This window comes from Aureobasidium namibiae (assembly GCF_000721765.1).
Source record: "Aureobasidium namibiae CBS 147.97 unplaced genomic scaffold scaffold_10, whole genome shotgun sequence".
NCBI classification, from domain to species: Eukaryota; Fungi; Ascomycota; class Dothideomycetes; order Dothideales; family Saccotheciaceae; genus Aureobasidium; species Aureobasidium namibiae.
Window position 1 is genome coordinate 469,266 of NW_013581199.1, and position 24,120 is coordinate 493,385.

The 24,120-nt window shown below is 51.4% G+C and overlaps 11 protein-coding genes across 11 annotated transcripts; 6 read left to right on the forward strand and 5 right to left on the reverse strand.

Moving 5' to 3' along the window:
• Positions 1–2,144: 2,144 nt before the first annotated feature.
• M436DRAFT_73443 (uncharacterized protein) lies at positions 2,145–2,676 on the reverse strand (the record flags this gene model as incomplete). The annotated part of the gene is made up of 3 exons (XM_013571369.1): positions 2,145–2,327; positions 2,431–2,512; positions 2,615–2,676. 3 exons carry the CDS (start codon positions 2,674–2,676, stop codon positions 2,145–2,147), a joined length of 327 nt encoding a protein of 108 aa, XP_013426823.1.
• A 272-nt stretch (positions 2,677–2,948) lies between these two features.
• On the forward strand, positions 2,949–4,484 carry M436DRAFT_48057 (DUF171-domain-containing protein; the record flags this gene model as incomplete). Its single annotated transcript, XM_013571071.1, has 3 exons — positions 2,949–2,969; positions 3,052–3,188; positions 3,518–4,484. 3 exons carry the CDS (start codon positions 2,949–2,951, stop codon positions 4,482–4,484), a joined length of 1,125 nt encoding a protein of 374 aa, XP_013426525.1.
• Positions 4,485–7,511: 3,027 nt separating this feature from the next.
• Positions 7,512–8,314, forward strand: M436DRAFT_64483 (uncharacterized protein; the record flags this gene model as incomplete). The annotated part of the gene is made up of 3 exons (XM_013571257.1): positions 7,512–7,622; positions 7,675–8,000; positions 8,065–8,314. 3 exons carry the CDS (start codon positions 7,512–7,514, stop codon positions 8,312–8,314), a joined length of 687 nt encoding a protein of 228 aa, XP_013426711.1.
• Positions 8,315–8,815: 501 nt separating this feature from the next.
• M436DRAFT_48830 (thioredoxin-like protein) lies at positions 8,816–9,709 on the reverse strand (the record flags this gene model as incomplete). The annotated part of the gene is made up of 3 exons (XM_013571195.1): positions 8,816–9,329; positions 9,385–9,567; positions 9,663–9,709. The coding sequence occupies 3 exons, from the start codon at positions 9,707–9,709 to the stop codon at positions 8,816–8,818; spliced, it is 744 nt and encodes a 247-aa protein (XP_013426649.1).
• Positions 9,710–9,985: 276 nt separating this feature from the next.
• On the forward strand, positions 9,986–12,881 carry M436DRAFT_64485 (Coatomer, gamma subunit; the record flags this gene model as incomplete). The annotated part of the gene is made up of 3 exons (XM_013571258.1): positions 9,986–10,058; positions 10,124–11,755; positions 11,812–12,881. 3 exons carry the CDS (start codon positions 9,986–9,988, stop codon positions 12,879–12,881), a joined length of 2,775 nt encoding a protein of 924 aa, XP_013426712.1.
• Positions 12,882–13,499: 618 nt separating this feature from the next.
• M436DRAFT_15678 (uncharacterized protein) lies at positions 13,500–14,132 on the reverse strand (the record flags this gene model as incomplete). Its single annotated transcript, XM_013571030.2, has 2 exons — positions 13,500–14,041; positions 14,093–14,132. Coding segments are annotated over 2 exons (582 nt in total), but the record flags the coding sequence as incomplete, so codon positions are not given.
• Positions 14,133–14,468: 336 nt separating this feature from the next.
• Positions 14,469–15,555, forward strand: M436DRAFT_48539 (t-SNARE; the record flags this gene model as incomplete). Its single annotated transcript, XM_013571142.1, has 2 exons — positions 14,469–15,462; positions 15,524–15,555. The coding sequence occupies 2 exons, from the start codon at positions 14,469–14,471 to the stop codon at positions 15,553–15,555; spliced, it is 1,026 nt and encodes a 341-aa protein (XP_013426596.1).
• A 700-nt stretch (positions 15,556–16,255) lies between these two features.
• Positions 16,256–17,976, reverse strand: M436DRAFT_82591 (Delta(24(24(1)))-sterol reductase; the record flags this gene model as incomplete). Its single annotated transcript, XM_013571370.1, has 3 exons — positions 16,256–16,267; positions 16,321–17,878; positions 17,939–17,976. 3 exons carry the CDS (start codon positions 17,974–17,976, stop codon positions 16,256–16,258), a joined length of 1,608 nt encoding a protein of 535 aa, XP_013426824.1.
• Positions 17,977–18,325: 349 nt separating this feature from the next.
• Positions 18,326–20,650, reverse strand: M436DRAFT_82592 (uncharacterized protein; the record flags this gene model as incomplete). The annotated part of the gene is made up of 3 exons (XM_013571371.1): positions 18,326–20,093; positions 20,146–20,324; positions 20,381–20,650. 3 exons carry the CDS (start codon positions 20,648–20,650, stop codon positions 18,326–18,328), a joined length of 2,217 nt encoding a protein of 738 aa, XP_013426825.1.
• A 633-nt stretch (positions 20,651–21,283) lies between these two features.
• Positions 21,284–22,279, forward strand: M436DRAFT_82593 (alpha/beta-hydrolase; the record flags this gene model as incomplete). Its single annotated transcript, XM_013571372.1, has 4 exons — positions 21,284–21,338; positions 21,390–21,473; positions 21,557–21,960; positions 22,013–22,279. 4 exons carry the CDS (start codon positions 21,284–21,286, stop codon positions 22,277–22,279), a joined length of 810 nt encoding a protein of 269 aa, XP_013426826.1.
• A 477-nt stretch (positions 22,280–22,756) lies between these two features.
• Positions 22,757–23,777, forward strand: M436DRAFT_64491 (ribosomal protein S4e; the record flags this gene model as incomplete). The annotated part of the gene is made up of 4 exons (XM_013571259.1): positions 22,757–22,773; positions 22,863–23,282; positions 23,372–23,666; positions 23,721–23,777. 4 exons carry the CDS (start codon positions 22,757–22,759, stop codon positions 23,775–23,777), a joined length of 789 nt encoding a protein of 262 aa, XP_013426713.1.
• Positions 23,778–24,120: the final 343 nt, after the last annotated feature.

A 24,120-nucleotide genomic window follows, 5' to 3' on the forward strand; every position in this document is an offset into this window, starting at 1 on the left:
AGATACTATGGCGGTAGTGGAACTATGGGACCAAGACCTTACCCTTCAGGTAATGGACAGCAGCAGGGTGAGTTCCAGGGCTCTTACCGTGATGTCTAGGAAGTTGGTGTGGTCTTTCTTTGTACTTTTCTTTTTTCTTTTCTTGTTGTATATCATTATTCATAAGCGTATAGGGGTTGAAGATGTTCTTAATGTGGATGACCATAGGAGGGGACTTGGTTCGAGGGTATATAATGTTGATACCGACAAGATTTCTGTTCTTACACTGACACGTCGTTGCATTGTGATATTTTTCGTGTGTCTTATGCTATGTCTTGCAGATCATTTGTTATCATACAGAAGACTGAGGAACTACTGCCTCAGGAGCAGCAAGATGACCCCTTGATGATCTATTGCTACTACTCGATGCCTCCATATATACTACTATCTTTTCTTGATCTATATGTTCGAAAGCCGGTGTTGAGACCGACATGAGAAGTTCCATGTACCTAGGATACCTCAATCGGAATGACTAAACTCAGATACTGTCAAGCCGCGATACGACCCGAGGTTGAATAATGTGTTCCAAGAGGCTTTGAGGACAAAACTACCAAAATATCGCAACCAGTTGGTCGGAGCCGAACGATTGCATCGAAAACTATGTAAATAGGCTCTTGAAATCTATCAGAAGTGACTTGAGTCACACTGATGATTGCGGTATCCTTGACGTCAAGGTAGTTGTCCTTTATCAAGAGTGGATATTTTATGACAGGGTCATTGCTACAGCAATTTCCATATCCCTAACAATACAGCAAGTGGGCTGTACGTCAGCCATCGGTCGCCAGCTCTCGGCTTCTACGACCCTCTAGTCCCCAAGATGTTTTTGCAGCTCAATGTTTGTTCCCTTGCTCGCCGTTGGTCCTGCTGTCTCGTCTTTTCCAAATGCTCTCGGCTTTGCTAATCCAGCAGCTCCAATTGCTTGTGATAGTCTTGTGTTGCAACCTCGGCGGGAGTTTGGTCTGGGGGGATCGGAGCGGAGGGAGTGTATGATTGAGTTGATGATGGTTGTTGCTGTAGTGGTTCTGGTGACAGTTGGGTGTCAGGTTTCTCTGGCATATTGGGTAGTTGTCTTGTGAACGTCGGGATTGCAGAAATGAGCTTTTGCTGTGCTCTTGGATGTTCTGATGAATGCAGTGTAGGCGGTTTAGGTAGTAAGGACAAAGTGTCAGAGATGGCCACTAATTTGAGAGGTTGCACTTATGAGATCTCCTGGTCAAATGGCATGATCTACGCTTGGGCCATGTTGACCTGCATATCGGCGACCGCGGACATCGGGCTGTTGCCTGCGCATAATCTAGAGGAGTAGCGAGATGGGGGATCATAGGAAGAAAGCAGCTGCTAACGATGTGCAAGTAAAGGGTTTGCAGAGTTGCCGTGGCCGGTCACCACAAGAGATTGAATGTATGAGGAAGGTACGAGTATGGAAGTGGATCGGAGGGATGAAGCAAAGGCAAGAGCGTTCCTGCTTTTGTCATGCGAGGACCGACCTACCACAAGACCGTAGTTGAGATTGGGAACGCGCATATCATTTTGCATGAACGAGTCCGAGTATACTGAATCAGTTGTGAGTAGAGGAAAGAAACCACAGCGCGATCCTGACCACGCAGAGGGGTCTCTGACGGTGCGGAATTGAGATGTACATAGGGGGGTGTGGGTAACAAAAGCGACGATATGGAAGCCAGTAGTCGGTTGTTGGGGAAATAGAATACCAGATGTCGTGTTCGGCTGCAAGATCTATTGGGTGTGTGCGGCAAGTAGTAGCGTAGAAGCGACATGTTGCGATAAGAGATGAAGACAAGAGCAACCCACACGATGAAGATATCCCTGAAGCCGGGACAATGTGGGGATCGAGGATCTCTCATTTACCCTGCGTGAGCGAAGTCAAGCATCCTGACTCGATCTTCAATGGGGAAAGGAAGTATAGAGACACGGTCAAGTGATAGCAAGGATGAGAGAGTACAGTCGTGGTGGAAAGACTACACCCCATCAATTGTGGGTCCGGTTTCCTTTTCAGATAAGCAAAAACACCTAAACGCCTGCGACAAGTCTCGAGATCAAGAAGAATGCAGATACATGCAGAAGGTAGGGATCCCCACAGAGCAGCATCACTTGCATGATTTACACTCTGGACCTCTCACATCGTCGACTCTGCCAACCTTGCGTCCACCAGGAGGAGGACCGCCACCTCTACCTCCATTGCCACCTCCAAAGCCCCAACCAGGTCTTTTGCCAGGAGGCCTGTTGTTCGCGTTGAACGGCGACGAAGCAGCCGCAGCAGCAGGATCGAACTATCCGGGAAAGTGGATATCAGCACTAATGATCCAGCAAAGTTGTTGCGAAACAGGAATTGGTATCGCCAATCAGTCGTAGTGGGAACAAGAGGCCACTTACGGAGAAGAAGGTGGTCAGGTATAGGCCGAGGAAGACATAGGCGTTGTCGAAGAAGTTGCGGATGCGCACGGTGGTTGGTGGACTGGGAAGGTGGATATACTCAGCTATCTTGTTGCGTTATACAAAAGGAGACAAAGTCCGGATAAGTAGCGAGAGCTGAGGATGATCCTTCTGGGCTACTTACGCTGCAAGAGCTTGGCCGTTGTGGAAGTAGGGCCTGCTTGGCTGCTGCTGAGATGCCGACATGGTGGATCGAATCCTTTTCGGCAATGGTGTCTCTCGGAAGATGAAAGATGGAAGGTGGAAGACGACGAAAGTAGAGATGTCGTTGGCCGCCAAGGGTCAGGGTTGTGCTGTATAAGTGGCAGGGGTGTCGTTGATCGAGCGCAGACGTCCGTGCACTCTCAAAAAGCCTTGGCCCATGACCCGTATGGTTCAGGCTTTCAGAATGCGATCGGCCAAACTTCATGTGAAGCACCCAGATTTTCTTTTGACCATTTTTCTTTGTGTAACAAAAAATGTCGGGATATCAGAACAAGGTAAGTCTCTACCGGCGCAACATGTTCAGCATGTCTGGAGTAGGATTGCAAAAATGCTGATCGCAATTGCCCCCTCGTGCAGAAGAGAAAGCAGGACTTTCAACAGCCTCAGAGTGCTGATGAGGAGGTCGATACTTCGAGACCTTCGGCTGTCTTCACACCTACTGGTGGTCGTCAACATACGCTGACCATTGCGCTGCCTGGCAGTGTGATTGCAAAGTAAGTGCAGAGAATTTTCATTTCTTTGATTCCATCGGTGTCGTCTTCATTCAGGGCACAAACACTGGAAAGAATTACCCCTCTGAGGTTGCCGCGCTGAGCGTTTGCTTTTTATTCTACTGTTTCATGCCCTTCCACGCTTTCTGCCCTATTCACTCAGTCCGGATCCTTCTCGTGAGGGACTACGATCTCTGAGCTATATCCCATTTCTTTGCCCTATACCCCATTCCTGTCAGCCCTAAACACCATGTCAGCTTTTGTCTGTTTGACTTTCCCATCACTTGACACATCGATTGATTAAGGTCCTCGTATCTAATCCTCCATCGCAGTGCCCAATCGCATGATCTCAAGACTATGATGGCTGCCCAGGTGGCGCGAGCATGTGCAGTATTCCAGGTCGATGAAATCGTCGTCTTCAACGATGGCCAATCGCAAAACGGAGCCCGTCCACGCAAAGGATTCGAAGGGGACGGCTACACGGGCTACTCGGATCCTGACGACTTCCTCTACCATGTCCTGAGCTATCTGGAAACACCCCCGCATCTCAGGAAAACTCTCTTTCCCATGCATCCCAATCTGAGAACCGCTGGAGCCATGCCGAGTTTGGACATGCCGCACCATCTGCGTGCAAACGAATGGTGTCAGTATCGCGAGGGAGTCACGATGGGTGCGGATGCAGCATTCGCAGAGCCTCACAGCAAGCGCAGTAAGGGTCACGCTGTCTCAACTCTAGTGGATTGCGGACTTCCTGTAAAGACGCGCATCCCGGTCGAAGTACCTCCTGGCTCTCGTGTCACAGTAAAGTTTGCATCTGCCGATGAGCCTCAGATGGATGGGTATACTCCCTTGGATGCCGACGCCGTCTCACCTGACACCCCGAGAGAAGAGACAGGCTACTACTGGGGTTATTCAACAAGATTGGCGTCGTCTTTGTCGGCGATATTCACGGAGTGTCCTTATGATGGTGGATATGACGTCAGTTTCGGCACATCCGAGCGAGGCATAACGTTAGCGTCTCTCTTGGGCGCATCAGGCAGCAGCTCTCCAGTGCCACCAGTCCCAACTCAATGGAGGCATATGGTTATTGTTTTCGGCGGCGTCGCCGGTCTAGAGGTCGCGCTGAAAGCTGACAAGAATCTGACATCCAAGGGCGTCACAGAGGCCAAAGATGTTTTCGATTATTGGGTTAACCTCGTACCTCAGCAAGGAAGCAGAACAATCCGCACAGAGGAGGCTGTCTGGCTAGGGTTGATGGGATTGCGCACAGTGGTCCGAGACCGACAGGAAGCGGTCTGAACGGAGATATTGAGAATCACATCCTCTTTGGAAGTGTCGTTGACGTGGCAGAATGACCCAGACCGATCGCCGGTTGGTCTGGCCGAAGCCGCCGAGCTTTGGTCAGAACGCATGCAATGTAACTGCGGGCGAAGGAGCAAACCTGTTTCGTTTGTATGCCCTCTGTATATAGCGCATCGAAGTCTGCATTTCCATTACATGATACATGACTTGTACATACATCCCGCGAATTCGCAATAGGGCTCTGTTATAACGCATGATCTAGGTGGTTCAGTGGTCTTGCACACTTCAGCCAAGTGGAACGGTGATGAAAGGACTGTCAGAAGGTACGGTATGCCGGGCGGCTCGCACATTTCGTATTAGTCTGGTTCTTTGGTCGACTCGAGCCCGGGTGTGTGGGGATGACCTTTGGAGGATGGGGCATTTCCGTTAGTCACCTTTGAGAGAACGTCTCCATGTCGAAACTGGTTGTAGTCATCTTGCGTGTTCGGGTGATATCCAGACACCATGACTCGGACAGTGGGCAGACCAAAGTATAGCCTTTTGATGAACCTGCCTTGAAGAGACAATGGTCGTGTTCGTGTCAAATTAGGGCAACACTGAAACTTTGGAGGGTCAAGAGATTAGAGTAACGGGGAAGCGACCGAAGATCGACGCGTGCATCGAGGATATCGGCCATCTATCCGTGAGGCTCCACAAGGGTGTGCTCGCAGTAGGCCGAACATGTTAGCGTAACCACGGCGAACTTGGGGTTTGGGCATCGTAAACTCCGTGTTAACTCGTGGATCTTTGTATTGAGAAACGCTTCGAGACGGTTTGCCAGAGGGATCAAAGTATGGGTTGAGACCGATCCCAATTTAGCCACGGGAGAATCCAGTGACCTCCACGTGTGAGACCATGGTGATGTGCTTTTCGATAGTACGCGCAATCGAAATCTAAGCAAAACACCCCTCTGAAATTGGAACTCAAATCATTCTTGCATATGCCTCTTGGCAGGGCGGCATGAGCGCGTGGTAGAGCATGAGACAACAAGTAGCTCAGCTGCGAGGCATGCATCGAAGCCTGCATCGGCCGAGACACCGATGGCTGTTCCTATGCCGCCGTGCGTAGCCAATTGGCAGCAAAGGGGAGCTTGCAAGCCGAGAAAGTAGCTGCATGGTAGTTTGCGGCACATGAGCCTTGAAACAATCAAGGGCAAGGTCCAAGAGAGATCAGTGGCGCAAGGAATAAGCAGTATCGCAACGTCGCATGCAGTAGAGGGTCTTTCCGGGCGTCTCTGTTACCGAAAACCTGGCTATCGCTCTCGCGGGAAGCGGAAGCGATAGAAGCGATTTGGCTGAACCAAACAGTCGAGTGGTTTTCTTGCTTTGACTGGCACGCCTCTCTGCAATGTACGTGGAAGCTGCAAGCAAGAAAAAGTGACGTTTGTGATTTGCTGCGGCTGATGTGCAAGGTCCGAACCATTCAGCCGGGTCCCGGCAGTGACAGAAGTTAGAAGTTTAATGGCTGAACAGGCATGAATCAAAAAGGCAAGTTCAATTCGCAGAAACAGATAAGAGCACAGGCGGCGACATCCAGGGAGGATTGGTTTTCGATAAGGTTGCGGAAGACCACGAACATGCCGTAGCGGAAAGACATGATCAACAGTCTTACAGGATGGTGCATAAGATGTTGGAGTGACATTCATCAGACATCGGAAGTCGAACCGAGCACTATGGACGCACGGTACAGTACTGAGACAACGTCTGAGTACCTTGCCAGGGATTCCTGCTTCTAACAACGCGTAGACGCAGGTGCGAGTTGTTCAGGGTCATGGGTTATGATTCATGCTTTCGAAGGATTCATGGACGGTTGAGTCTCTAGTAGCAACAGTTGAGCTGGTTCTACAGGCAAATGTTTCCAAGGAGTTACTTAAACGATCAACGCTCGTTTTAGCTTCTTTCTAAACAAGAATCGATCTTGCGTTCTGGCCGAACTCGAGGCCCAAGCCCGATGGCTTGTGCAGACTACGGCTTTCTTCGGTCAGAGATGACTCGGAAAGTAATTCCTGGCAGCTGGAAAGGTCGAGCCCAGGAAGCCGATATGTGTGAGTCTTTGAGAGATAATGGAACTTCAACGTCCGACGCGTCTTAAAATCCGTCGTAAGATGACGAACCCTTTCTTCGAAAGTCTGATCAATCTATTGTCTCAAGTTCCAAGGTGAGAGGTTGGTCCACAGTAATTAGTGCATACGGCTGGCTCCCGAAAGAACGACTGGTTGAGGGGATCCCGAGAATTTCGTTTCGGCGTGTGGAGCCAGGTTGTGGCTTGCTTTTAGCGAGGATCACCAGTCATGGTCCCATAACAAGGTTAGATACCGAAGCAACGCAGAAGTATGGATAATCGAAGGTTACAGTAGGAGAATTGCCGCGTGCATACAGTTGTGGGTGACCGCTAGACTACAGCGCAACAAAACTTCAACAGACGCACGACTCCACCAATGAGTTACCTGTCGTAGGTTCGATCCTCAAAATCGTCTTGGAGCATCAGTAATCATTAAAGGGCTGTACAGTGTCCCATTGTGGTGATCGAGCCAATCACATGGTATTGGACCACGCTTGCACAGATACACGGCCCACCAGAACGTGCTGGTGGCCCGCAACAGATCGGATCAGCGGTGCCAGGTCTGTTCAAGCTGTCTGACAGTCGAGGCTCCAAACGACCAGAACTGAAGTCCCCGTCTTTGATCAAGCCACGATTTCGTGCCGTGAATTGATTGACACGCCAAAGCCCCTGCGTCTGTTACTTGACTCGGACGGCTGATTGTTCTTATTTCAATAAAGCACCCTGCCTCAAACGTAGAAGCCACATCATTTGTCAAGAGACGAGATCGTGTTTACTTCTGTCAAGCTGGTCCGGACACATTGTGCAACAAGCATTGTTACTTGTTTTCGGATTCCACTTCAACCCATAATCACCACTCTCGGACAGCATCTTTTTACCTGATCAACTTGTTTTGCCAGTCGTGCCGCAACCATCCAATCAAATATGGATTACCAACAACCTTGCGTAACGACAGGCGCCTGTCATCATCCCGTATATGCACATCACAATCAAGGGTTCACGCACACACACTCTGCGTGGTCGGGAGTGCCACAGGTATGCACAACCTATGACAGGTTGCACAAGATATGTACTCATGCTGTTTCAGTATCCCTACGGCTATGAGCAGCACACACTGGCTCCGCCAGTAGGCAACGTTTTCGCCCCCTCTCCGATCATGACTTCAGACCACACAACACCAGCTGAACCAGTAGCTGTTGACGGCCACAACGGGTACGCAATCATGCCTCAAGGACAACCTTTAATGTATCGGAATGGTGTCGAGGTCGAGTACGGGCAACCTACCTCTCCGGCCGTAGAGTTCAACGTTGATGAGCTTCTGGAGTATCAACGACGACGTAGCAGTGCCACATCCGAGGAGAAGGAACCTCTTACGCCAGCACAGCGACGACGAAAAGCACAGAATCGGGCCGCGTATGTATCCAGACGCTCGAATCGTGTGGAGTATTCCAGCGCTGACACACCGTGGTGGCCATAGACAGCGAGCGTTTCGTGATCGCAAACGTCAGCGAGTGCAAGAACTAGAAGCCCAACTATCAGCTCTGGAAGTACACACGAAATCCCTGGAAACAGACAATGAGAGACTCAAGCATGAATTGCTTGTGACGCGAGAAGAGAATGAAGCTCTACGAGGCATGAATCGAACACAGCCGCCGACCAACACGATGCAGCCTGATCGGCGCAGAACAGTCGCAAAACTGGCGCAAGTATACTTGCCGGCTCAATAGCAAGAGCACTACAGCCTTGATACATTGTCAACGCTGGGTCCTTGCGAGACTCACCAAAATTCTGAATGCAGTCAAACGCAACCAATTTATAATGTCTTCTATTCTTATTTCTGTTTCCTCGTCGGCGTTTTTGGATTCGGATGTCAAGCATCTTGCTGACTCTGTGCTCGTGGGGATGAACGCCGAAATTGTGTTTTACAGCAGGCCGTACAGCAGGTCGAGCATGGGGCCGTCACTTCCAGCTACGTCGATCGACATTGGCAGGACCATGTCGGCGCTCGTAAGATAACCGAAATCAATGCTTTTTCCAGAATAAGTAATTGTTCACTGATCATCCTGGAACCTCAGCACCGACTGCAAGCCCATGTTGTGGGTGATTGGTCCTCAATGCCGCGGAGACTAGCGAGAGACGTGCTAGAGCCGGATCACTTGGAGTTTTGAAGTTACAAGTGGGGTGAGGTGGGTTCGGCTAAAGCCCGAGTCATGTTGGAGCACGCGGATTTAATCCCAATCGCTATCGCTGTCATCATTGCCCAGGCCAGCGCCTTGGCCAGTGCTGCGAAGACTTGTTTGTACTGATTCATCATTTTGACGAGGTTGCAGTCTAGAGTCATTCGGATCAACGGCGCCCAAAGATCGAAGGAGATCCTCCAGGTCGCGGATAGTAGTACGATCGCCCTTCAGATCACGCAAAGTGACGAGTTGGCGCTTGATGTCGCCATCCTTGTATACCAAGACAGTCGGGGTGTTCTTGTCCGGATAACCCTCGATACAGAGATTTGCCTGGATCTGACAGAACTTGATATCGCCGAACTTTGTAGCCAACTCGCGCCAGATCTCGATCAACAGGCGGGATTCGACGTTTGTGCCAGACGAGGAAGTGAGGAGTACGAAGACAAAGGCTTTCTTTGATTCCTCAGTCACATCGCGCGACCAATCAAGCTTTTGTACGGGATAAACCTGATTGTAGACTGAAGCTGATTGGATAGCGGCGAGCTCATTCATTCGCTTCTGGCTAATAGCAGAGGGCGTCAGACAAGATATATGGCAAGAGACAGAGACGAACGCACCGGTAGAACTCGAGAAAGTCCTCGTCTTCCTCATCTTCCAATTCAGCTAGTTCGTCGAGCTCCTTGCCTTCTAACCGGTTCTCATGGGCGAGTCTTCGGGCTTCGGTCAAGGCTTCCTCGATCATGGGTGTTGGTGATGGTGGCTTCTCGGGGATAATCTTGTGCTTGCGGAGGATGTCATTCCTGGTACAGTAAGTGAAAGGTTCTGTACAAAGAACAGCATGTACAAAAGGAGCTCTGAGAAGGATAGAGTGACAGGACTTGGATGTGCAACTTACCATTCGGTATCGGCATTGGGGTCATCGATGGGCACGTTGACTGGCATGTCGGGCATACCGCCAGGCATACCTCCCATACCTTCCATGATTGCGATAGTTCCAAGGAGAGGATGTGGTGTGCAAGAAACGTGCCTTCCCTATTGCGAGTTGTTGCGGAATTGGAAAGTACGTCAAGGGTCCATATGGAGGGGCCTTGGCGGGGATGACGGGGGTTTGCGACGGAAGGTGCCGCGCTCGGGGGTTAGGGAGTTGTGGATGCTACGTTTACAAGAGTATAGTGGTATACGGCTCCTGACAACACGCCAGGCAATTGAAGTCCAACCATGAGTTACGACAAAAAGAACGAGGACGAGTCCAGCCTGCTCAAGGTCGACCGTACCTCGGTCTTCCAAGAGGGTGCGTGCAATGAGGATCAAGACGACCATCATCATCATCACATGTCGCTAACGAGGCCTCGATAGCTCGCGTCTTCAACTCGTCGCCCGTTTCCCCTCGCAAATGCCGTGTCCTGCTCACCAAAATCTCCCTCCTGCTTATGACTGGTGAAAAGTTTCCTCAGAATGAAGCCACCTCCCTCTTCTTCGGCATTTCCAAGCTGTTCCAAAACAAAGATGCCTCCCTCCGCCAAATGGTCTACCTGGTCATCAAGGAGCTCGCCAATACCGCCCAGGATGTCATTATGGTCACCAGCAGTATCATGAAGGACACAGCTGTTGGAAGCGACGTCGTATACCGTGCCAACGCCATCCGTGCTCTTTGTCGCATCATTGACGCTTCCACTGTCCAGGCCATTGAGCGCAACATCAAGACGGCCATCGTCGACAAGACTCCCTCTGTTTCCTCGGCCGCTCTCGTCTCCTCGTACCACTTGCTTCCCATTGCTCGCGACATCGTCCGCCGCTGGCAGAGCGAGACCCAGGAGGCTGCTTCGAGCACAAAGTCTTCGGGTGGCTTCTCCCTCGGCTTCGGTACCTCAGCCTCGCACAGTCTGGCTGCAGCAAACACAAACTTCATGACCCAGTACCATGCTATTGGTCTGCTCTACCAAATGCGCTCTCACGATCGTATGGCTCTGGTCAAGATGGTTCAACAGTACAGTGCAGCCGGAGTAGTCAAGAGCCCTGCAGCCCGTCTCATGCTGGTCCGTCTGGCTGCTAAGCTTATCGACGAGGATCCTGGCCTTCGTGCTCCCATGATGAAGTTGCTTGATGGTTGGTTGCGCGACAAGAGCGAGCTGGTCAACATCGAAGCTGCCAAGGCTATCTGCGAGGTTCGCGATCTGACCGACAACGAGGTCATGCAAGCCGTTCACGTCCTGCAACTCTTCTTGACCTCTCCCCGCTCCGTCACCAAGTTTGCTGCCATCCGTATCCTTCACAACTTTGCCTCCTTCAAGCCCGAGGCTGTTCGCCAATGTAACCCCGATATTGAGGCTCTCATCACAAACTCCAACAGATCTGTTGCGACATTCGCTATTACCACCCTTCTCAAGACTGGCAATGAATCGAGCGTCGACCGTCTGATGAAGCAGATCTCCGGCTTCATGGCTGAGATCACTGACGAGTTCAAGATTACAGTCGTTGAGGCTGTCCGTACGTTGGCTCTCAAATTCCCTAGCAAGCAGGCCGGTATGCTCGCCTTCCTTAGCACTTCGATCCGCGACGAGGGAAGCTACGAGTTCAAGAGCAGTGTTGTCGAGGCCATCTTCGATCTTATTAAGTTCGTGCCGGAAAGCAAGGAAGACGCTCTTTCGCATCTGTGCGAATTCATCGAGGACTGTGAGTTCACCAAGCTTGCTGTCCGCATTCTGCATCTGCTAGGAATGGAGGGCCCCAAGACCGCCAACCCCACCAAGTACATCCGTTATATCTACAACCGCGTCGTACTCGAGAACGCCATCGTGCGTGCCGCTGCTGTTACCGCCCTGGCCAAGTTCGGTGTCGGTCAACAAGATCCCGATGTCAAGCGTAGTGTCAATGTCCTTCTTACCCGCTGTCTCGACGATACGGATGACGAGGTCAGAGATCGTGCAGCCCTCAACTTGCGTTTGATGAAGGAGGACGACGACATGGCCAGCAAGTTTGTCAGAAATGGTAAGATATTGCCGACTATAGTGTGCTCGGAAGATTTGTGCTGATTTTACGTCTAGACTCAATGTTCTCATTGCCGGTTCTGGAGCACCAGCTTGTCATGTATGTGACAGCAGACTCCTCGGCTGCCTTCTCTCAGCCGTTCGATCTCGGTTCCGTCCCCGTTGTCACTCGTGAACAGTCGCTGGCCGAGGATCGTACCAAGAAACTCACTACCGCCACCCCCACCCTCAAGGCACCTTCGGCAGGTCCCAAGCCCGCAGCTGCTCGTGGTTCAGCAGAGGCAGCTGCTTCGGCAAGTGCGGCCGCTCAGAAATACGCACAACAACTCCAAGCCATTCCTGAGCTTGCATCATACGGAGGTGTTTTGAAGAGCAGTGCTATCGTCGAGCTGACCGAGAGCGAGACTGAGTACGTTGTCACCGCCGTCAAGCACTTGTTCAAGGAGCACGTCGTCATCCAATACGACATCAAGAACACGTTGCCCGACACAGTCCTTGCCGACGTGACAGTAGTCTGCACACCGACAGCGGCCGACGAGTCAGAGGACAGCGGTCTGGAAGAGGAGTTCACCATTCCTGCTCCTATGCTCAAGACAGACGAGCCTGGCACTGTATACGTGTCTTTCAGGCGTCCAGAGGGACAAGAGTTCTCAGCAGCAAACTTCACCAACGTTCTCAAATTCACAAGCAAGGAGATTGACCCGTCGACCAACGAGCCCGAAGAGCACGGCTACGAAGACGAGTACGAGATCTTCGACTTGGACCTTGTCGGCTCCGACTACATTGTACCTGCGTTCGCCGGCAACTTTGACAACATCTTCAACAGCATCCCCTCAGACGATGAGCACGAGGCCGAAGAGACCCTGCAGCTCTCTAATGCCAAGACGCTGGCCGAGGCTACCGAGTTGCTTGTCAAGAGTCTGGGCATGCAACCTCTCGAGGGCAGCGAAGTGGTACTGTCAGCAAGCACACACAGTCTGAAGCTTTACGGCAAGAGTGTGACGGGCGGCAAGGTGGCATCGCTGGTCAGAATGGCATTCAGTGCCAAGAGTGGTGTTACCATCAACATCAAGGTACGAAGTGAAGAGGAGATGTTGGCAGCTCTTGTCATCGGAGGAGTTGCATGATGAGAGATCTAGACTCTGTAATGCAAGGGACACTTGGCGTTATAAGGGTGGAGCATGAAACCAGCGTGTGTGCTTTTGTTTTGATTGTTTATGTGGTATATGGACGAGGTGGACGGTTAGAATAAAAAGCGTCTACAAGTCGTTTGTTCTTTTGGGTTGATTTAAATATATATGTTGTTGTTGTTGTTGTCGTATGTAACCCTGTTGAACCAAATGGTAACGTTCCTTCTTCTGTTCCTTGACTCCGTGAACAAATGCTTGAGGCTCTGGGTCTGCCTTCGTCTAGCGTACTCGTAGAAGAATGATACCCGGTTCCAAGAGTCGTGATCAGATATGAGGGGAGTATCTCATCACCCTCGGCATACTCTAATAGGCTCTCCATCTCAGAACGCCTTCTCTTCATAGTTAGAGGAGCTCAACGATGACGGGCTGGCAGTGTCCGTAGTCTGTGTCGACTCTATCGGGATGCCCGTTGTATATCATTGCATATGCTGCAACAAACGACGTGGACAATACAAGTCCTTCGATGGTTCGTCGGATGCCGAATTCCAGCGTGCTTGCATGAGTGGCAGGGAAAGCAAAGAGTGTAAAGCTGAGTACACTCTCATCTCATCTCATTCAAGAGGCAGCCGAGACAAAGATCTGAATGGTACTCGCAAAGCGAATCCTCGACTCTGGAATATCTTCCTGTCCATCATCTTTCATCTTCTGATCTTCCTCCTCCCCAGCGGCATCTTCAGAAGGCACGATATCGTCAATAGCACCCACAGTACCCGTCTCGATCCTCACGGCATACTCTGCCCTCTGCTGAAACCACACGCCCAAACTCAAGGCCTTCGCAATAGCCTTTCCCGTGGCTTTGAGTATAACTTCATCTCTTTCATGTTTATTGGCAGCCATTACAGCAGCCACTCTTTCAATATCTGAGATTTCGTCGTTGCCAGCAGCAGCAGCAGAGTACTTTGGTCGCGAGGAAGAGACTTGGGCGGATGCAGATTGAGCTGAGCGGGTTTCGGCGTGCAAGAGCAGTTTTTGGACGCGCTTGACGGCGGACATGAAGGGAGTTTTTGTCGAGATGTAGATGATTTTGGGGTGCTGGGAGGAGGCGTATTGGGTGGGGATCGGTGGGCGAAGGAGGGGGCGCTTTTCTACTCTGTAGTCTGTGGTGTGTTAGTGGGTTGGAGGTGAAGGTGTAAAGGTGTGGGCGTGACCTTTTGGCAGACGTTGCATCTTTGATTTGCGCTGCGAAGACTTTGAGTTAGTCTGCGGCATGATTGATGCAGTCTGTGGACGTGTCGTGGTGTGTTGTTATGGGATTGACAGGCAGAACATCAAGGTTGTGCAAGATTTAAAAAACCGCGGGCTTGGATGACGAAGGCTTCGGCTTCGGCTTCGGCTTCCAGTGCCTTGGCCAGGGGATTCGAGACTCTCGGGGCCTTGGACCAAAGACAATCAACACGACACGACACCAACACTTCAACTCACCAAGACATAATCGCCTGGACCCCACTCGGAATCAATCATAATCGCCCACACGACTAGACCTCACGCCTTGGACACGCGCATACACACACATCCCTCTAAGCCATGTCGGCAGCCACGTCGTCAATCCAGGACCGCACCACAGAGTTCCGCTCCATCCTCCAACAACAACAAAAACGACTCGCCCACACAACCACTCCCCAGTCTCGACAACACCTACTCCCAAACAATGGTCAACCCTCGGCGCAACCCACCCGCAAACAGCGCAGCGAATTCGCCCGCAAAGCCGCCGACATAGGCAGGGGCATCGCTGCCACCGTCGGCAAACTCGAGCGCCTGGGTCAGCTCGCCCGCCGCAAAACCCTCTTCGACGACAAGCCCGTCGAAATCGCCGAACTCACCTATGTCATCAAGCAAGACCTGGCTGCCTTGAACCAACAAATCGGTGCCTTGTCCACCATCAACAAAGTTGCCCACCCGAAAGGCGGCCTGGACCAACAAGGCCAACACAACGAAAACGTCGTCGTCATGCTGCAAAGCAGACTCGCAAACGTCGGTGGAAACTTCAAAGAAGTCCTCGAAGTGCGCTCCAAGAACGTCCAAGCCAGCCGCTCCCGTCAAGACAATTTCGTCTCTACAGTCGCAAACTCGGGGCATCTGGTGGCGCCCCAAGCGCGCAGCGACTCTCCACTCTACGCGCCTCCATCGCGGGGTCGCTCTCCCCAACCACCATTAACCCAAGGCCAAGATTTACTCACTCTCGACGCACCCACCTCGGCCTCGTCAGCACTCACCCGCGGCGTCCAATCAGAACAGCAAATGCTGCTCTTGGAAGAAGGAAACCAAGAAAACGGATACATACAGCAGCGCGGCGAAGCCATCGAAGGCATCGAACGCACAATCGCAGAACTCGGCGGTATCTTTGGCCAACTGGCTCAAATGGTCAGCGAGCAGAGTGATATGATTCAACGCATCGATGCGAATACGGAAGATATCGTGGACAACGTCGAGGGTGCGCAGAGGGAACTCATGAAATACTGGTCAAGGGTGCAGGGGAATAGGTGGTTGGTCGCAAAGATGTTTGGTGTTTTGATGATCTGTGAGTATCTCCTTCTGTCTTTTTCTTCGTGTTTCTCGATTGCTGACTTTTGCTCATACAGTTTTCTTGTTATGGGTGCTCATCGCTGGTTAGATGCGCATGTACTGAATCCCCGAGGCGTACGGTCATTTTCTTCTGGAGTCACTTTTTTGCATCACTCAGCCCCGACAATGGGCACACTTTTACAATTGGGAGAATTTCACATCAACCCGAGCAACACAAGGGTAAGCTTTAGAGTGCTGCTCTTCTTACCTCGTCTCTCCGGGTCCTTCTTTGCAAAACCCAAGCTCTAGACTTTTCTTGTGATAATACCTTTTTTTTTTCTTCTTCTTCTTTCCCTTCGGCATCCTCTGAGCAGGGTGTACTAGTCAAATACCATTCTGTTGAATCTGCGTATACTGAAGAGACAAACTTATAATGTTCGATGGCAACAATTCGATAAAGTAATCGATACACTACACAGAACTCCTATCTATGCAGAAAGAAAAAAAAGAGTAAAAAACACCTGTCAAAACACATTTGCACAAAGAACATAGGTCTTTCAATACATGGGAACGATCGGGTCTTCCTAGGCAAACTAGATCCTTCCTTTTGTTTGGTCACGAAAAAAAAACACCTTCTCGTCTATGGCGAATCCTAACACTCGCCATCTTCTCAACCTTGAAAATTTACGAGAGATGGTTTGTCCCAGCCACTTCCCGGAGAAAATATTACAACAGATGTACCTCAAACCCCTTTGCAATCCAGATAATCATGTACATCATTTTTGTTCGCCGTAGCTCTCCTCGGTCGTTTAGAAGACGTACTGTGAAGCATGTCAGTAATCTGGTCAATATCATGGGGAACGAAGGAACTTACAGGGATGAAAAGGTAAGGGCAACGTCTCTCATATTCCTTCCAAGCATCGCCGTACTTCTCCTTGCAACGCTGAATATCACGACTGGCACGGTGCACAATCATGAGTCCAAAGAAGACAGGGTAGAACCAAGGGAAAGGCGAGTTGAAGCCCGTGATCATGCCCCAGCAAAGAGCAAAGTACATGTCGCAGGTGTAGTGGATCTTGCGAGCGTACTTGTACCAGCCATCGCAGAGAAGAGCGTTGCCAGTGTCGGTATCGATCTTCTGGGGGTTCTTGACGGCCTTCCAGGGGAGTTGAGGGAAGGTCTTGCGGTTGAGCTCGTAGCCACGCTCTTGGGCACGAAACATGTTCTTCTGCGAGTTGCCGGTGTCCCATACCCAGTAGGCGAAGAGGTAGCTGGTGAAGAACCAGGCGAGAACGGGCCAGGAGTGCGAGTACACCTCAGGGTTGTGGTTGGCCAGGAAGATGGTGCAGTGGCAGTAGGATAAGGGCACACCAGCCAAGTTCCAGAAGATGAGCATGAAACCCCACTTCTCGTAGTACATGTCCCAAGTGGTGGGGATCATCTCTTCACCCTTGCAGCAGGCATTGGCGTACAAGAAATGAGCCATGAGCAAGAAAGCCATCTCGCCAGTGACATAGCCGTACATCTCGTACTGACGAGCGCATCCTCCGAGCGTGACAAGGAACAAGATGAACCAAGGCAGGCGGACCTCGAAGAACATCTTGAAATCGAGCAAGCCAAACATACGAGGGTTCAACTCGGCTCCCATGAAGAAGTCGTAGATGTGGTGGCCAGTCATTCTGTGCTGAGCACCACGCATGAAAGCAGAGACGTAGGCAACAACTGAGACGATGAAGCCTGAGAGGATAGCGACTGACATGATAGGGCCGAACTCGTCGATCAGGGTGTAGAGCTTGAAAAGGCCAGTGACGTGGAGAGTCAAGGCGGCAACAATGGTGAGGTAAAAAGACCAGACACCGGAGCAATAGTAGACAAGTTGCTTGTCGCCCATGTGAGGCAGAGGCTTGCCCTTTGAGTAAACACCAGGCATGACCAGATACAAGATGCCCTCGACGACGAAGAAGGTCCAGTAGATGATCCATGCCCTGGCGTGAGGGAAGGCACCGTTGTATGCCAGGCTGAAAAGCTGCTTGCCAAAGTCGGACCACGATTGATCGCAAGACTCGCGCTTAGGGAAGCCGCCATCGTAGTAGGTTGCGCCAACCCACATGTACCACATGAGGATGGGGAAACCGATCATCATGGCAGTGACTCCGGCGCTGCCACCAAACTCGTAGTGAGGATCCGCGTCCACCTTGGGGTCGGTACCCTCCAACCAGCCATCGATGATGCGCGGCTTCCTCTCCTTCTTGGACAAGCCATTGGCGTGCCTGTTGTTCTTGACCTCGCTGGCAGGGGCGTCGACAAGGGGAGTCCTGGAGCCGACGATTGAGGGCGACGGCGAGGCAGTACGAGCCGAGTCGGCTGTCTTGCTGCGCGACGAACGCTTTCTCGACGGTGTTTCGACATAGCCCTCGGGCAGTTCAGGCTTTCTGTTGACTCGGTGTAAACAGACGCCATCTGTATGCATAAGACACGCGTTTTGCACTCACCTGGGCGTCTTGCCCGTCTGGCTCCTCGTGACGGTCATGATGTGGCAATAGCAACAGCGATTGTTGTCTTGGGAAAGATGCCGGTGGCCAGTAGATGGAAGTCACGGAGGACTCGATATTCAATCTCCGTTGTTATTTTCCCGCGACCCTCGGACCCACTTCTGCCCAAACTTTGTATTTACATCGTCATCATTTTATCCATTTCTCATTTCCTACATCTGCCGGACCAATTGTGATTTTTGAACTTTTCTGATCATTTATTTCATGTCTGTTTAGCTGTATGTAGATGGACGTTCGCTTTCCGTCCAGAGGTATAATCACAAATGCAATGCAGTAGAGGCCCTCGTTGAACGCCGCATGTCGAATTTCCCAAATCATTCCTAGTCATCAAGCACCTCGTCTGGCCGTCGTGCTCATCAGCGTAATCTTCTTGCCCTTCTTCTTGCCTTTTGCAGCACTTGCAGCTTTGCTGGAAGAAGACGGTCCTTCGCTCAGACTTGCTGCCTGCACTCGAGCAATCAAATCATCATCCTGTGACAGTTCCCTCTCCCATCCGTCCAGCCAGCCATCATCCATGTTTCCATGATGTTGGAGGGCGGCGAGTTCAGGACTGCTTAACGCGATTGCGTTGGTGCCCCATACTGTTCTTGACGCAGCTGGGCTTGTGCCGGGCGACGCGAGGGACGCATAGGCAGAGCCTTGTGGCCGGTTGCTGTTGCTCCAGGGTGGTGATGAGGAAGATCCTTGGCCATCGAAGGAGCCTGCTACATCGGAACCGTTCGCACCCAGCGGGATGAAGTCGTCTGGTCGGAATTTGCTTTCGGTGGGGATGCTAATCCTTCTTCGCCGAGCGGCTGCAAACTCTCGATCTTCAGCCTTCTCTGCACGAACACGTTCCTTCTCTTCCCGTGCTTCTTTGTCTGTGTTTCGTTTGCGGCGTCTTTCGATCTCGCCCTGGAACTGTTCAAGGATTGCTGGCGGAACGGTGTCGGTCCAGTCACATTCCAAGAAGGTGACCTCACATCCATAAGGTAAGTGTCCGAGGTACTTGACTCGCTTGCGCAAGTCATCGTCGACAATATGGCCTGTCGACACCCGCTCAACTCGGGGAAGTATTGAGGAAGGGAAGTTGTCGTAGCTTCCAAACGCTGCCTTCAGAATACGAATATCCAGTGAAGACAAATAGTAATGTAGAAGTCCTTGGTAGAAGAAGTAAGTGTCTGGTTGACGCTCTGCATGTTGGCGAGCACGGAAATCGGCTAAAGATGTCGAGAGAATACTAGTTGTAGGATCGTCCTGCTTAGTGATGGCCTCTTTCTCACTAGAATCTGTTGGTCCGGTTTGTCCATTCGGCAGACTCTGGCCGGATTTCAAGGCGTGTTGGATAGCGTACATCTCCGGTACACCATCGTTAGTCTGATTGAACTGAATGGCTGGCTTCTTTTGCTCCGGCTCCTCTGGCTTCTTGGGTGCTGCAGGTGGATTTCCAATGCCCTTGATCCTTTCTTTTGCCTCGTTCAGGTTGCGTACTGCTTTGCTGGTCCATTGGGTATCATCTCCGAACATGACTTCATCCTCTTGTTCCATGGCCCTGACATTCTGAATCTCCTCGTCCAGTTGGGCAAGCATGTAATCTTCACCGCCCTTCATGACGCGAGCATAATCCATAACCTCGGCAGCAAAATACCATGGAATGTCGTCTCCTTTCCCAAGGGCGTCGGGACTCTCCCTAGGCATGGCAAGAGTAGAACCAGCAGGACGTTGTATCAGACGCAGTACCACGTCATCACCCTCTCTCGGAGGCTCAAACTCGGCGCCAGTATACCAACGAACCGGTCTTGTCTCTGATACGTAGATGGAGTCGTAGCAGATTGGGCACTTCTTCCAGCGTGCCTTCTTATCGGCTCCAGAAGCATTGCCATCATCTGAATGCATGTACCGAATCAAGCAAGGCAAGCAGAAAATGTGACCACACTTGGCCATTCTTGGGGCGGTGGGCGTACCCAGACAGATAGGGCAAGCGGAAGACTGCGACTCAGTCGAAACAAGAATCTGCAGAACATTGTTCCAGTCAATGTGGATATCAGCATCGACGCGTTGAGCTCGATAGTCGGCTCGAGGGTCGACAACGAAACGATAGTTGGCGTGAACGTATCTAGAAAGAATCAGCAGGGCCGAGGGAGAGCGAATGATCCAAGAAGACATACCTTGCCTTATCCACAGCATGATATCCTGAGCCCAAACCCCAGGTGGGGTTGCGTCGAGGACGACCCGAGGCATATCTGGAGTTGTGCTGATGTGCTTGAGGGCGTGGCGGAAGGGAAAAGTTCATGAGATGGGTGATAGAAGTCTGACCCTTGCGACTGCTGGTGGATTGCATGGCGGCCTGTGGCAAAGTGAGCAAGGTTGGAAGCTTGCTAACTGGATGGTTGTGTTACTTACGGATTCAGCAAGAGCATCCTCATCCGCGAGTCTGAACTTCTTCGATTGCTTGTGCTTCGCTTTGGCACTCTGATTGCTGCGCGGGGTCGACGATGGCTTCGAGCTAACGGCGTTGGAGCTGCCTGAACCGCCACTTCTACGTTGACCAAGAACTTCTCCAAAGTAGGCGTTGGTCTGGGAGATCGAGGGTGTCGATTGATTCGAGAGGCCGACAGATTTGGAGGGGTTGAATGCTTTGGCCGAGAGAGCAGTTTGCGGGTTCGAAGACATGGCGGACGCAGAGAGAAGCCGAGATGATGTCGTTAAACGCGTCAAAGAAGAGACACTGCCGCGGTCGAACAAGCAAAACTCTAGTCAACAAAAAGACTGAACACACTGCGAGTGGCGTATATGTAGAATTGGAGGTTGCGATCTTCCGACCGGCCCAGAGGGTGTCGACAAGACGGTTCAAGAGAAAGGAAAAGGCGATAGCGAGGAGGGAGGCAATTGCTCATCGCTCCGAGACACCGAGATGGCGGCCCCTCGCACGCACGTCACATGCATGCGATAAAGGCCGTCAGAGAAGTTCTTAGTCACCACATGCCAAGCACCTGCTTTTGGTCATGCTCTGACAACTATGTCTGGTTCATCTGATCATAGAGATACCCGAATATGGCAGAGCAGAGGAACCGATTATCTGCAATGATACTTATGGTTCAGCACTTCTAAGAGTCAGGTAAGTACCTTGAACACGGTATTGTGTCTCCAAGTCCAACTAGCAACATGTACCACCCTATCTAACTGTTCGATAAGTAAACGCTCCACGCTTTGTACCGACATCCAGCCATTCAGGGTTCAAAGTGCTTTGCTTCTAGCAAATGCTGCAGAGTCACTGAACAACAATCACCATTTTTGATCATCAAGATGTTGATCGAAGAATCTTACGAGGATGTAGCCACCAAGGATGGCGGAAACATGCGTATGTAGAAGAAAATGAACCTCCTAGACTTCCTGTCGCTGATGCTTTCAGGCGTGTTTACCTGGCACCCAACGGTGCCCAACTATCCCAAGGCCAAATTTCCTGGTGTAGTCGTCTTCAGCGAGATCTACCAAGGTAAATTACTTGATCTAGTATACGACTGGATGGAGGGTTGTATTATTCCTTGCATCAGAACTCAAGTTGACACTATTCATCAGTAACTGGACCTGTTGCTCGTTTCGCTAAGCAGATTGCTGGTCAGGGTTACATTGTTGCTGCCCCGAGTAGTTACCACGAGTTTACTGGGCCCGAACCTCTTGAATACGATGGTCCTGGCACTGACAAGGGAAACGACTGGAAGGTCGCCAAAAAGCTCGCTGCTTACGATGAGGATGCTGAACTGAGTGTCTCGCTGCTCCTGTCTCTTGAGACCTGCAACGGTAGAATTGGAGCAACTGGAATGTGCCTTGGAGGTCATCTGGCATACCGATGTGCTTTGGACAAGCGTGTTAGCGCTGCTGTCTGCTACTTTGCTACTGATATTCACTCTCAAACCCTTGGTGCTGGCAAGAATGACGACTCTCTGGCCAGAGCAAAGGATATCAAGGGTGAACTAGTCATGGTATGCATTCGACCTCAAGTCACAACATGTTCGCGTACTGATACTCAACTAGATCTTCGGCAAGAAGGACAACCATGTGCCACCTGAGGGCCGCGATCTTATTCGCAAGACTCTGCACGAGGCCGGCATCTGCTTCAGCTTCTTCGAAGCCGCCTGGGCACAACACGCCTTCATCCGCGACGAGATGAGCAAGGGACGCTACGACCCTGGACTTACCAAGATCTGCTTTGAGATGCTGTTGGAACTGTTCAACCGCACACTGAGATCTGATCTCGGTCCCAGAGTTGGAGGCGAGCAGGAGATTGAGGATGTCTGCTGAAGAAATAGCCGGACTCCAGCATACTCAATCCAAAGATGATAGTCATGTTAAATTTCAGTTACCAATATCTATATGCACAAATACATATATCAGCTGGATAAGGAACAAAGCTACTTACTAGATAGCATTGTTAGAGATATAACACAGACGACGATGGACCTGCCGCAAACGTATAGGCGGTCGACTCTATCAGGCTGCCATACTGAGTCTTGCGGCAGCAATTACATTATTTATGTGGCCTTCCACTTAGTGAATTGTTTGCTCGTCGAAGTGAGGCGGCCCAATCGAGTTAGTGCGAAATTTCTTCGCCAAGCGCACAGTCCGTCCACCCCGACCGATATTCAATTCAGCTGCGTCGCGACTTCTCCTTCTTTTTTCGACGACGAGCCTTTCAACGTAAGCGCGACGACTGCCCACGCTCATTTTCATTCACTAACCAGTTGCAAAGCCGACCAACGTTAATTCAAAGTCGACAACATGGCCAGAGGACCCGGGTAAGCATCTGCCACGACCGGACGGTGTCGAATTTTCGCATTGGACCGCGACACACGACTCTTGCGCAAACTTCTTACACACTCTGCAGAAAGCACCAGCACCGCCTGTCGGCACCTTCGCACTGGCTGCTCGACAAACTGTCGGGCGCCTACGCCCCCAAGGCCTCGCCCGGTCCCCACAAGCTCAGAGACTGCATGCCTCTGATCGTCTTCATCCGTAACCGCCTGAAGTACGCCCTCAACGGCCGCGAGACCAAGGCCATTGTCATGCAGCGCCTCATCAAGGTCGATGGCAAGGTCCGCACCGACGCCACCTACCCCGCCGGCTTCATGGACGTTATCTCGATCGAGAAGACTGGCGAGAACTTCCGCCTCGTCTACGACACCAAGGGCCGCTTCACCGTCCACCGCATCACCGCTGAGGAGGCCGAGTACAAGCTCGGCAAGGTCAAGCGCGTCCAGCTTGGCAAGGGCGGCATCCCATACTTGGTTACGCATGATGCACGCACGTAAGTCTGCATCTATCAGCCGTTGGATCAAGCTTTGGCGATACGGAAAAAAAAGTATACAAGGACAAGAACTGAATTTTGGTGAATAGTATCCGCTACCCCGACCCCGCCATCAAGGTCAACGACACCGTCAAGATCGACCTCTCCACCGGCAAGGTCTCCGACTTCATCCGCTTCGACACTGGTGTTATCGCCATGGCCACCGGTGGTCGCAACATGGGTCGTGTTGGTGTCATCACTCACCGTGAGCGCCACGACGGTGGTTTCAACATCGTCCACATCAAGGATGCCATTGACAACGAGTTCGCTACCCGTGAGAGCAACGTCTTCGTCATTGGCCGCGAGAAGCCTTGGATCTCGCTCCCCAAGGGCAAGGGTGTCAAGGTTCGTAGAATTGGATTTGAGAGTATGCGGAACCATAGCTGACATGATCTGCAGCTCTCCATTGCTGAGGAGCGTGACCGCCGCCGCGCCCACGCCATCGCTGGCAACTAAACTAGCTGACCAGCTTCTAGGTTCATGGGGTTCGTTGGTTGATGTGTTGGAGGGTTTCATGCATCAGGCAGCACAAAAAGGCGTCTGGGGAGCATGTTGTTCAGAAGTTTTCACGCGATGTGCCATGCAGCACTTTCGTAGCTCTACGACAAAAGAAAGATATCCAAGCTCACAGCCTCGCGCCCAAAATGATTGATGACTTTTTTTGCATTAACCTGTGTGAAATGTGAACGGTGTCTTCTGAAATGCAGGAATGTGTCAGCCTATTTGTAGATGATCAGCGTCGTAAGCTGTGGTCCCTGCTCGAGGTGAAGATGCAGTGGATTGCCCTTGCAGAAGTGGT